Source organism: Electrona antarctica, assembly GCF_951216825.1.
Source record: "Electrona antarctica genome assembly, chromosome: 9".
Classification (NCBI taxonomy): Eukaryota; Metazoa; Chordata; class Actinopteri; order Myctophiformes; family Myctophidae; genus Electrona; species Electrona antarctica.
The window spans coordinates 21,732,837-21,746,396 of NC_136790.1; the positions used below are offsets into that span (position 1 = coordinate 21,732,837).

At 43.3% G+C, this 13,560-nt stretch overlaps 1 protein-coding gene across 2 annotated transcripts in view; it reads left to right on the forward strand.

Moving 5' to 3' along the window:
- Positions 1–2,028: 2,028 nt before the first annotated feature.
- The window catches only part of mapkapk2a (MAPK activated protein kinase 2a), a 35,547-nt gene continuing 24,015 nt past the window's right edge, over positions 2,029–13,560 (forward strand). The window contains exon 1 of one of the 2 annotated variants that reach the window (XM_079511240.1): positions 2,029–2,155. In XM_079511240.1, coding sequence (XP_079367366.1) covers positions 2,072–2,155 — 84 coding nt within the window. In that variant the 5' untranslated portion in view covers positions 2,029–2,071. Of the gene's footprint in view, positions 2,156–5,454; positions 6,272–13,560 lie in introns of those variants that run through there. The other variant, XM_079511239.1, reaches the window with a different exon arrangement.

A 13,560-nucleotide genomic window follows, 5' to 3' on the forward strand; every position in this document is an offset into this window, starting at 1 on the left:
CATGAGGGGGATGTAGCACAGCAATCGGTGACCCCTACATTAAGCTGTGTTGCTCCCATCATGCAGTGCAAATGCGTGTTGTAGCAACCGTAGCCAATGGGAAAACAGGATGCAGTGTTGCCAGGTCCGCGAATTGTAAGCGAGTTGTAAGTAGCGTGTTGAATGGCATTTTTTCTGGGCTAGTTTTCATAGACCTGGCAACAAATTAGGCGGGGGTGTCGGTGCTTGTGGCGTGTTTGTGTTTATTATTGATATTGATGTTGTTTGTGAGTGTGGACGGGAGGCGGCTTTAGTGGCAGTGCAATGACAGTGTTTACGCGGGTGTTGTTGAATGTGGTCGTGCGGCGCGACATGAGGAGATAGCCGTGGATCGACGCGGAGGGTAAGGCTGTGTCGTGTTAGTGTGTTGTTGCAGTGTGTGTTGCAGCGTGTTGCAGTGTGTCAGTGACGTAGTAGCTGGTGCCTTTTGTTCCTGTGCGTGCGCTTGGGCACATGTTTTCAAATGTATAATAGATGACAGAATGAACCGACCAGTATGGACCCAGCAGACAGCACCCTGCCTGATCCCGGCCTGTCTACACCTGGTGAGGCCTTGAGGTGTTTTATGGACATCAATGAAGCTCTGGCTAGCTGACTGTTGGAGAGAATGCTACTGGAGCACCGGCTGGTAGATTGTGATGTCCTGGTCGTGGATCTTCTGGTGCCTCTCCTCGAAGTCCTGGTTGTATAACTCTAATTGCACTTCGCTGAAGTCCTGGTTGTGGGAGTGGTGATTGTCCAGTGTCCAGCTTTGCTTCGGCCCCAGTGTCTACATTCCTCCCGTTGGCAGTGGAAGAAAGCTCTGGGGGGTTCCAACCCCTTTCCCTGTCCTTCGGCCCCCATCTCCCTTTGGCATGTGGAAGAAAGCTCTGGGGGGTTCCAGCCCCTTTCCCTACCGTTTGGACTCTTTCTATGCATCGTCGGCGTTCCTGTTTGGCAGTGGAAGAACGCTCCGGGGGGTTTCAGCCCCTTTCCCTGCCTCGCCGCCTGTGTTAACCTGTCCTGAACTCTTCAGCTCACACTTCCCATTCTTGTCCCCTCATGTTCCTCTCCTGCCCCTCTCCCCATTGGACTTTGTGGGATGTCAGGAGCCGTCCTTAGAGGGGAGGTACTGTCACGGTCTCAGACTTTGCTCTTCTAGATGTTATTTTTCTATGTTATGTTCTACTTGTTTTGATTCTATGTTCTATTTATCTAGCTGTTGCATTTCTTTTTTTTTAATAATGTTTATTTTATTTGGAAAAAGCAGTACAGTATAGACAACATTTCTATTTATACATAGGACACAAGTGCAATTCCCAGGATTTTTTCACCCCTCTTCCTCCCTCCCCCCTCATGCCCCCTCCAAGTGACTCCATCTCCAATGTCTCTGTATAATCCTCGCTTTCTTCAGATGGAACTACATATGGCATCAAGTCAACACTTAACAGGGGCAACAGGGCAATATTACTTCAGTGTGTACATTTCAGGAGAAAAGGAAGAAAGAGTGGGCAGAAAAAAATACACCCACAATAATACTACTGTAAATGGTCAAAAAACATTGTAAACCTGAGTTCCAGGGTTCCACTGCCCAACCTCCTAACTAAGGGATAACCTCTATTCCCTGCTTGTGCTAGAGGGCCCTCAACCCTGATGACAGCTATGAAAGAAAGGTCTTGCATAGTACTATGTCTCGATCGTATCAAAACAAATGCAGCATTGTTATGTCTAGTAGAAAATAACCCCCCCACCCCACCCCACCCCTAGCTTATCAGTTAACTTTCCGTGATATAACATTCCACATATTTAATCCCACATTATTTCAAGTCATACAGTGTGTTGAAGCTGTTGCATTTCTATGTTCTTGTTCTAGTTGTTTTGGTTCTATGTTCATGTCTTCCCCATGTGTTTCTCATGTGTAATCAGCCCTCCTGTGTATATTAGTCTTGTTCCCCAGTCAGTCCTTGTCGGTTCATTGTTAGGTGTCACTCTGCTTTAGTCTGTATTTGTGATTTCTGTTCTGTTCACCTCCTGTTAAATAAATTACCCAACCATGGGTTTTGATCACTACACCTGCCTGGCTGTCCTGCAAGACCTGCATTTGGGTCCTCACCACCACCAGATCGTGACAGAGAGAGTATGTTTTGCACTCCGTCCGTGTGTGAGTGTGTGTGTGTGTGTGTGTGTGTCTGTTTGTTAACAGCTAATCTAAGCTAAGCACCTTTAACCCGGTCATACCACATTTTGCACACACACTCTCTGGATGCCAACGATGAACCTCTGCCCCAAATGTTCCAGAACGGCCTGTTATAGCGCCACCAGGAGGCCGACTTTTGAAAAACATATTTTTTGATATTACTCCTCCAGATTGTGTCCAAAAATCCCACAAATCGTTACACAAGTCGAGAGTCTAGACCACAGAGCGTTCTCAGAATCCGCCAGAATGTTCCATTTGTACAATTAGAGTTAAATTAACATTGATTTCACAATATAAATTGGGGGTCCCAGAGATAGAAATGCCAGACTAATGCATGTCAAGTCAAACTAACCCTAACCTCACAAAAAAGGTAATCCGTGGTTGTTGGAAAGAGGGAAATTTTGCAAAGAGGGATTTGAACTTGTGACATATGGATTCAAACTTCAAAGTCGAGAGTCTAGACGGACTACTTTTTTTGTGAGGTTAGGGTTAGTTTGACATGCATTAGTCTACGGACCCCCATTTAATGGCATTTCTATCTCTGGGACCCCCAATTTATATTGTGAAATCAATGTTAATTTAACTCTAATTGTACAAATGGAACATTCTGGCGGATTCTTTAGCTAAACGGCCCACCCACCCGATAGGCCTATCTCACAGCCCGCTTTCCACGCCCACTTCCGGTAAATAGTGGTGTCTTTAACATTAGCATTTACAAGTTTTTTTCTCTGGAGAATCTAAGTACATTTTCTAATGTAAAAATGTGACAGACCAATATTATTATGAAGCAAACAAGATGGTAAATCAGCTCGAACAGATAGTAAGGGCATTTTATCAGGTATTTGACAAATCTGGGAACTAAATCGTTACCAAGAAATTTCTTCACCAATGTGTTTCTAAAGGTGTCTAATAACATGTACTAAAAGTTTGAAATTCAACTCCCGTGGGAAATTGAGTTATTAGCATAATATGCCCATAACATCCTATATAAGGCAAAAAAGTCCAAATTTCATCATTCTTTAAGTAGCATGTGACATATGAAACTAGGGTGATTGCATGATTCTGAATCCATTCCAAGCATTAGTTTTGCACAAAAAACACTCCTTGGGCTAAATTAGGCCATATCCACTTGACCAAGTGTGCTGACCTCATCACGTTTGTGTGGCCGTTTTCCTCCCAAGGAGTGTTTTTTGTGCAAAACTAATGCTTGGAATGGATTCAGAATCATGCAAACACCCTAGTTTCATATGTCACATGTTACTTAAAGAATGATGAAATTTGGACTTTTTTGCCTTATATAGGATGTTATGGGCATATTATGCATATTATGCTAATAACTCAATTTCCCACGGGAGTTGAATTTCAAACTTTTAGTACATGTTATTAGACACCTTTAGAAACACATTGGTGAAGAAATTTCTTGGTAACTATTTAGTTCCCAGATTTGCATAGATTTCTCTTACTAATAGAACAAACCTTACCTTGAGAAAACAAAAGTTGTAGACTTCTTAAATTACCTCTGTTAACGTGTAGCATGGAGTGACGTCACGCTATCACCACTAACCCCGAAAGGGGGCGTATTAAGGGGGGCGGGGAAATTCTGTGAGATAGGCTTATTTTCCCCAGCTGTAGTGTAGGCTACAGTATATGTTTTTTTTTCAGAGCACCCTTTTTACCTCCTCGGATGATTTCCTGTTTTTGTCTATATAGAAGAGTATATTTGTACGTCTCTAATTGTTATGATGAATTGAACATGGTGGGCCCTATTGTAAACAAGTGTAATACTTTATCTGTCATCCACAGTTAACAGTTTTTGTATTGAGTTGTGCTTGAAATGTACTGTAATTCTGCAATCTGTTCGGCGCGCGACACCCGCCGTACGAATGAAGGCCATTCATGTTGCCATGTCCGCTTATTATAAGCTACTGTGGGCTTGTTTTTCTATATCCTATCTGGAGGGGAGAGAACAGGTGGTCGTGGTGGAGGTGAAGAACAAGCCCTCAGTAAGGCTATCCAACGTCGAAGCTGCCACTACCTACTGTCAAAGTGGAACTGCAGCATGTTCATGGGGTGGACGGGCGTTCAGTGACGTAACAGTGCTCTTCCGCTCGCTCGAGCCATTGGGTTATAGTCTTCTGGGTGCTTCAAAACGCCACTGAGCAACTTATATTGAAATTATTTTTTGTCGCTCCGGTCCTCCCGCTATCCTTTATAACTCTACTATGGTGAAGAACAGAGCGAAATTACCTATATGGGTGCATTTTAGAGGTAAATATTTCCAGTGAAAAAATGGCCACTAAATTAAATCAAAAAAGTCAACCAAAGAACACTGGTCGACAAAAACACCTTGAAGACCCTAACAAGGTTTCTTCGACTATGTATGCACCTCTTGGTACCACAGCACCTCAAAGGCCCTTAAAACAAGGCTCCAGAATTCACAAAACAAACTGGTCAGGCTACTAGGCTACTTGGTCTCACTCCCCGAACCCACCTCACCCCTGCCCACTTTGACAGGCTGGAATGGCTTATAGGGTTGACAACAGAGTACAGCATCTTGCAATGTGTCTGGTCCACAAGATTCGATACACCACCACCAAGATACCCATGTACCTGTCTAAATACTTCCTTAATGTCAACGAAGTCCACACCCACAACACCAGAGGGAGCTCAACAAACCATGTGCATTGTGCAACCCAGATTTGGCACAAACAAGGGACTAAATTAATTTCGCTCCTATGCCACCAAAATGTGGAACGCCCTACCAACGGCCATTAAGACATGCGAATCCCTTGACTCCTTCAAAACCGCTCTCAAAGGGCACCTACGGATGGCTGAAATTCGAAACTGGCCCCCGTAAAATCTAAATCCCCCACCCACCCCTTTTCCCCTCACTGTATATGTTTTCTTTCCCCTTTTTACCTCCTTTATGATGATGATTTCCTGTTTTTTCGCTATATAGAAGTGTATATTTGTAGGCTATGTCTCTAAATGTTATGATGAATTGAACAAGGTGGTGCTTGAAATGTACTGTAATTCTGCAAACTGTTAATACATACTTCAATCAAATCAATCGTGGCCTAGTCGCTTCTTTTGAACTTGTTTTCATAGACCAGGTCGCTTAATTCTCTCGCGAAATCTGGCAACACTGAATCCAGGGGCCCCACCATGGCTCTGCCCACCATGACGTAATCACTAAACTGACTGGGGGCGGGCTCTCCTGTCCGCCGTCGGAAGGAAAGTAAAAAGCATTTTCGACGTCAGAAGAGTTGTTCGTCTTGTTGTCTTTTCTATTCTTTCCGGCTTTTTTTTTTACTCGTCAAGTCGCCAAAGTTTGCACACAATTAAAGTGTTCGTGTCGGAGCTTTAGCTTTGTTTTATTATGGTAATGTCTGTATTAGTAGTATCGCTGTGAAATGCTCTTTCAGGAACCGGCAGACGGAGGACCCCCGTCGGCGCTAACCGCTAGCCGAGCCGCCGATCACAGGTCAAGAATAGGACCATGCTAGCATGCTAAACAGCTTAGCCAACTTAGCACGTTTATCGAAGAGACCGCGAACGAAGTCGCCGTAGTTTTTATTATTTTATAGTTTTTTCTCACGTCTGGTGCCATTAGAACCTGCATATTATTTAGCCAGCCATTTAATTGTTGAGCGACCCAACTCATCAGAGCAGAGGCCACCTGAACCCAGGAAGAAGAATCTTAGCAGAGAAAGAGACAAGTGGAGTCGGACTGTTGGGGAGAAACGGAGACAGGTGTACATCCTCTGGGGCACAACAACAACAACAACAACAATGCTTTCCAACGCACAGAACCAGCCCCTGTTCCCGAACAACACGCAGCAGGGCCAGCAGCAGCAGAACCCCGCCGGCCAGCAACAGCTGAACCCCGCGGGTCAGTTCTTACAGTTCCACGTCAAAGCCGGAGGTCATCTCCAGATCAAGAAGAACGCGATCACGGACGAGTACAAGGTCACCAGCCAGGTGCTGGGACTGGGCATCAATGGCAAGGTGCTGGAGATCTTCCAGAAGAAGAGCGGAGACAAGTACGCGCTGAAGGTATGTTTATTTATGAACATGACATGATGGTGCACTGTCTGGTACTAAGTGATCGATTGATTGATTGATTGATTGATTGAATACTTAATCAGACAGAAATGTAAACAGCACGAGAGGTACAGTCCGACATTTGAGCTAAAAGTATAACAAAAAAGTCCTGGGGACTTTAGCATACAAAATAACCCAATCCAATATCATCAACAAATACATACAGTAACACTATATATGTAAAACACTGTACTGTGTCCTCTGATTTGGTTTAATATCCGCTGTTATTGGCAGGTAGATGAATAAACTGAATTAAATGTATACACCAGGGCTTTCCTTTTGACATTGATTGAATACTTTATTAACAGTTTGCAAAAACTACAGTGGTACAGTACAATTATACAATGATTGTTGACACTGTGGTCCTATCTCCTATGTATTCAACTCATCTAGAAAGAAATTTAAATGGATACAATAACGTACAAGAAATCATCAACACTAGAGTAGTGAAAGTATATGTACAGAAATCATAGACTTGTAAATCATATATATCAAGCTTTACAGATAAACAACATGGGTGAAAAGTGAAATCACACTGCCGTCCGTGTACTGTAGTGGGCAGTCAGTAGAGATCACTTTATCTCTTTTGTCTGGACTGGTCAATGATTAATCAATGGAAGACGTCATTGATTAACCTTTCCCAGGTGGACAGTGTACTACCGAATGAATCTCTCCCTCGAACCTTATACCTAGTTACCTACGTCATAGTCATAGAAACGTATGTGTTTGACAATGATTGGGAATATGCTACTGGTCTGCTGTAAACACTAAACAAGCACTCTCACTCTTATTACACAATATCACAACCTGATGAATCAGAGCAGGGGAACATCCTGTTGATTCCTGTGCAATGGTTGGTACCTACATACGTGTGTGTGTGTGTGTGTCATTTTCTCCCCAAATGTGTGGTGTAATCCTGTGTTGTTGCAGTGTGTCATGTGGAAACCTTGGAGAATGGTCCGGCGTAAAGATTAACGACCATTTATAATTTAATTATATTAAATGCATGCTTCTGGTCAAATGGGTCTTCTTAAAACTTATGAGCCTTAGCCTTGCCAAGCCAATGAAGCCATTAGGGCAGGAGCCTGTCTCCTGTTTCTGTAGCGTGACTGAGGCAGCTTGATGTACAAGTGCGTCCCCCTGGACATGACACTAGTATGTCGCTAGTATGTCTCCGGACTCTCTCTTTTCCTGGTGTTTCGCCCTGGTGGACGTGGTTTTGAGGTTAGGTTTGGGCATAGTTTCTGTGAGGTTAGGCATACGTTTTGTGAGGTTAAAGGTGTAGTGAAATGAAAAATACGTTTTTCACACTTTTAGACCATATCCGTGGTCATCATATGGGCATACGTAACAATAGATGCCAAAAAAACGAGAAAATTCTCATTTTTGTGTGTTTTTATATCAAACGTCCATAAAAATATATTTTTTATTACTTCCTGAAAACAAAAACGTGCTGCGTGATGACGTGTCGAGGCCAACATCGATAAAAGCCAATAAAAATGAAGCTCACCCGTTTAATTCCCCATATCTCCGCATCCGTCCAGCACAGGCTGCACAGCTGCTACTGATTACAGACATCTTCCGTTTTTATTCCCATTCAAGATAACATCCAGGGAGTGTATTACTCGGTTTCAACTTAATCATCACGCTAAAAAATGTATCTGAAAACATTATAGGGTAGAAATAAGCCACATAAGAGTAAACTGGTAAAGCTGGACGACTATCTGATTTGTAAACAAACATCCACACGCTGTCCTGCGTAGCATAGCTCATGCATAGCTACGGCCCCTAGCTACCGTCCCATCCCCTGAAGGGATGCGACGCTCTGATTGGTTCAGAAACTTCATAGCGGTGTTTCAACTTGAAACTTCACAATAAATGTCCACCATTTCCGTTTCACTACACCTTTAAGGGTTTAAGCATAGTAGTTTTTTGAAGTTAGGGTTTAGGCGCAACCTGGGAGACACACCAATGAAAGAGGGAGTCCCAGTATGTCGCAGGGATTTACCACCAATCCAACCCTTGATACTGAGTGCTAAGCAGTAATACCTAACCTCCCAGTCTCATGGTGGACAGTCTAACCACAAGGCAACTGAGCTGAGGTTCTTTATCAAAGCTTATTTAAAACACTGTATCAGAGCTGTGTGGCATGTTTACAAGCTGAACATTGTGTCATGCATTCATTGAGAGAGAGCTGAGGTTTACGGGCTGTCACATTCAAGCTGGCACCAAACCAAACCACCAAAATGTATATAATAAATCAAATCCCTTACAAATAATAAATAACCTATGGCCTAGTTACCTAGGACGAGTCAAAAGCCTGAAAGGGGTGATCTCTTGTCTTTATGTTTTCTTTTATATATTAATTGAATCCGATTTGAAACACTGGTTGTTGGAGGTGTGTGTGTGAGGTGTTTGAGTTGAGTAAGTACTAAGCAGTGAAGGGAGACCACATACACACTAACTGACTGCTATGGTAAGCAACAGGCAATTTAGAATATGAAAGATAACGCATACAGATTTATGAGGTAGGGATGTTAATGGCTAACCGTAAACCAATATTATTATTGCCGTGTAAACACTCGGTTAAACAATGATTTGCTAAACTTTGATTTAAGTTATATTTTCATTTTGTGCAATCTGCTGTGAGCTTATAGATCTGCTATTTTTGACATTTAACAAAATGGATACCTACAGTATTTTGAATGATTGTGACACATTGGCTGCATAATTTCTGATAAAAACATGTAATCAAATAATTGTCTGTGGTCGTCATAGACCACAAGAAGCCAATTCTACGTAGAAGAGACAATGAAAGACGTCATACACGATTAGACACTCAAGTCTGCGTTCATTTATTTGTCTGGAAGTGGTGCAAAGGAAATTGGAATGCTGTGTGTTGTTGACATGGCTATACTCTTTCTTATCATCTCTGTCACTGTCTATCAGGAGTCTGAGTGAGTCTCTGCTGCAGTGATTGCATTGCACACAATGTTGTACCCGATATCGTTGCTATCTCCGACTCCATGTTATAACTTTTTGTGTTTTTTCCTAAAGTAACGCCTGACTTGATCATACTACAGCGCCATCCAAAAGTATCAAAAGTGGCAGATCTGCAAGCTCAAAATTAAAAGCAACGTGCTTCTTTGAGCTTAATGTAGATATGCTACTTTTGCTATTTTTGAATTTGAATCCTGAAAAGTTATAGTTTTGGTTACAAGTTACAGCTTCCAACCAACAGAGATATATATATATACTGTATGTACCATCTATGAGCTCAACCATCACTGACAGTAAGCCTATCTCACAGAATTTCCCCGCCCCCCTAAATACGCCCCCTTTCGGGGTTAGTGGTGATAGCGTGACGTCACTCCATAGACACTACATGTTAACCGAGGTAATTTAAGAAGTCTACAACTTTTGTTTTCTCAAGGTAAGGTTTGTTCTATCTGTTCGACCTGATTTACCATCTTGTTTGCTTCATAATAATATTGGTCTGTCACATTTTTACATTAGAAAATGTACTTAGATTCTCCAGAGAAAAAAACGTGTAAATGCTCATGTTAAAAACACCACTATTTACCGGAAGTGGGCGTGGAAAGCGGGCTGTGAGATAGGCCTATTATCACTTATCAGAGCTGCTGAATGTCTCCACACACACACACACACACACACACACACACACACACACACACACACACACACACACACACACACACACACACACACACACACACACACACACACACACACACACACACACATGAGCGCACTCACTCACAGATTAAATTCCTGTGTTTTGGGATTATTGGGGATTGGGATTATGAGCCCCATAATATCGCATGTATGTTTGAACATCACAGCACATAAGCCTATAATTCTCTTTTTAGCTCTACTCAGATTTTTATTGAGACTCTTGCAGTAAAATGACATTGACATTTTGATTCATCTGACAGACAGCCTCTGCACTGCAGTAAAATGCAGATTGAAGCTTATTGATGTGCTGGTGTAGATAGGAGTCAAGGACATGCTGTATAGCCTAATAAGCTGATGCTGGGCACCTGTATTCACTAATGTTCTGGATGTCCCACCGTTCCCTGGTGGCTGAGTCAGCCTACCTCCCGTCTATCCCATTTATTAGGCTGCTATACTATACTGTACTGTCAGGGCCAGGAATCTCCAGCGCATGGCCCACGGTGACATCACCTGCTGTCAAAAATGTTCTCTTGTCTCCTGAACCAAGATTTGTGCCAGTAATAATGATGACACCAGCTGAATCACAGATAGAGAGGGGAAATTGAATTGAGAGAGTGTGTGACTCTGACAGCTGCTGGGCTCTCAATCACCTGCTGCTATGCCTATTGTCCTCCTCCTCATAGCAGAGCAAGCTATGTGGAGATGCTGATGTCATGTCACCACCGTGGGTTTGGGTGTAGTGTTTGATGTTAATGAACGTAACGTAAGCACTTCTTCACTTCTTTAACCCATTTTGACCTGAGATCAGATTCTAAAAATGTCTTCTACATCCTGACAGTTTTCTGAAAAAAACTGTTTCTATGTCAGTCGTTCTTCGATTTTTCAAAAATAGCAGACCTACAAGCTCGTAGCGCGCCACTCGGTGGCGCGCTATGAGCTTGTATGAGCTTGTGAGTGTACAAATGGAACCAAATGGACTAATGGAGGGTCCATTATTTTGGTTCCATTTGTACACTCAAGTTACAGACCTTTGTTAAGGGTCCATTTGGAACCGCCTCAAGTAACCCTGAGGATCCCTGTAGAACCAGTGAAGTGTAGGAATTTATAGGAATCGTTAAAGGGAACCATTAAAACTCATTTACTGCCAGAATTTATAGGACAGAGGTGCTACGTCCTCCTGGTGAACTGACAGGTGAACCAGTAGGATTATACAACAGCTGAACAGTCACAACACAGTAGTGTGTGGGGAGGAATTAATTGGCTAAGTTTGGGAGAAAAAGGCGTACATGTAAAATGAAGAGCTTCAACATTAGCCATTTCTGCCAAAGTTAGGAAGGGTGGCTTCCGCTGTGATTCCATCAACCTGCCTTGCAGCCTCGTGGCGACAGAGAGGAGCTGTGCTTCTCAACAGCACAAGCATAGTTCATTCCAGCTCAGCACATTCACAAAATTATAGTAAAAAAGGAAATGGTATTCATACAATGCTAAAAAGAAGTAGTAATCATGTTGTACAACATCATACATTTCCATGGTTGGGCACTGGGAAAAGCATGAATGGGCCAAACGAAAATTGATTAATTTGTTATCTGTCTCAAATTCACTGGGCTGCCAGTGATGCAAATATGCTGTGTTTTCACTGTACCCACCAAGACCTCCGCTGTACCCCCGCGCGGAATACCGCAGACCTCCGAATACTGTTTTTCCGACCTTGTAGATCTGCGCATTTTGGCTAAAAACAGCCATTGCAATGATACCGTCTAATGTCAAATGAGAGACTGAGCATGGCATACACTTTATTTAGCTCACTGAGTGTACCACAAAGTATTTAATTGACTTCTTATATTTTACTTTAGTTATTTGGGTGCTATTTAATTTACTTTATATACTGTTCTGTTTGCATACACTTTGCACTGTTTTTTTTATACACAATATGACTCCTAACGTCGTTGAAGTGGGACTCGTAAAATGTCCCTGTGGGACCCATCTAAAAGACCACCCCTGGGTCCCGGGACCCAATACATTGAAAACATATTTACATCACTGGGGCTATTAAAATATTGTCACATTTTTCCCAGAGCCCCAGGCCCCCAGACCATTGTGTCAGTACGGGTTAATGCCAAATGTGTTTGTCAGATCAGGCATATATGGCTATTAAGACCATTACAATGATGTAGCCTGTATGGTGCCTGGTGGAATTAGTGTGTGTGTGTACAGTGTGTGTGTGCTGTGCCACATGCTGATCTCCTTGCTGTGACCTACAACAGCTCAGCTTAATCTTTGTCTGGTCTGTCAGTGACATTAATAGGCCCACTTATTGTGTGTCTGTGCCATGTGTACATGATGAGTATTGTTTGACCTGTGCAAGATGGGGCCTTTGGCCATGAGGATAATTCTTTGCCTGCTAATTTACAGTTTGTTCTTGTACTTACCATTTCCCCCCTTGCCCCTCTCTCTGTCTGCGGCCTGTGTTTAGCTAACTAAAAAACATTGACTCGAGGTTTTTTGCTGAATGAGTCCACTCTGATGTGACTCATTTCAGACAATGCCACTTGAATAGTGACATTGTCCCCACAATTAATGAGACTCAATTTAGCTTCACGAGTAGAGGTTAACCCATTTAGGACTGAATCTAAAAACCTTTTAAAGCCTGACCTAAAGTTTTCTGAAAAAAATCTAATATTTATTATAAAATTACAAAAATGTTATGTTTTTTAACCATAGTCCTAGAGACCTCCCAGTGTCTGATGTCCCCCAAGAACACACAAGGCAGAGAGAGCTTCCTACTAGTTCTGGCAGGGGAGAAAAGACAGTGGGCGGGTCCGTGGGGGGGTGCCCGGGGCGCGGCAGTTGCTGAGGTGTGGTCAGCACTGGTTTGCTGCACCTGGCCGGCAGGTTTCGAACCACAGCCTGTTGGCCGGGTGTGGCTCACCCTCCCGGTGATGGCTGCGTGCGGGGTGCCCCTCCGTGGACTTGTCTATAGCTGGAAGCCTGGAGGGGAGAAGCAGTTACTTGGCCAATCACTGCTGACCCGCCAACTGGAGAGTGTAGTGGTTGAGGGTTGAAACCAAGGGGCCAGTGAGGCGCTCCAACGTTGAAACACTGGGCCCTAGTGGTAAGAGGAGGGACTATAAGCGGACCCGTGGATTCATGACTGGGAAACCCTGTGCAGCTGGGCTTTAACATTGAGCGCTCGGTTGCACTTCCGCATTTGATGCGGAAGTAGACGTTCTGAGACGGTCCTTCCGGGTGCTTCAAAACGCCACTGAGCAACTTCCACTGACATGAATAGCGGGGGGGGGGGGGGAGCGGAGCTTCGCGCCAGATCAGTCTCTATCCTTTTAATACTCTATGGTTGAAACACTCTAAGAAGGTTGGAGACCACCTGATGACCTCTCCTCCAGGCCAAGGCATCCATTAGGAATGGATTATATTCGCATCTTTGATGTATTTACAAACTACATCGCAACAAGAACCCCAAAAGTGGTTCCCGTCCAGAAGGGTTACAACACCAAAGAGGTTCCCGTCCTGAATGGTTTCAATTCTGA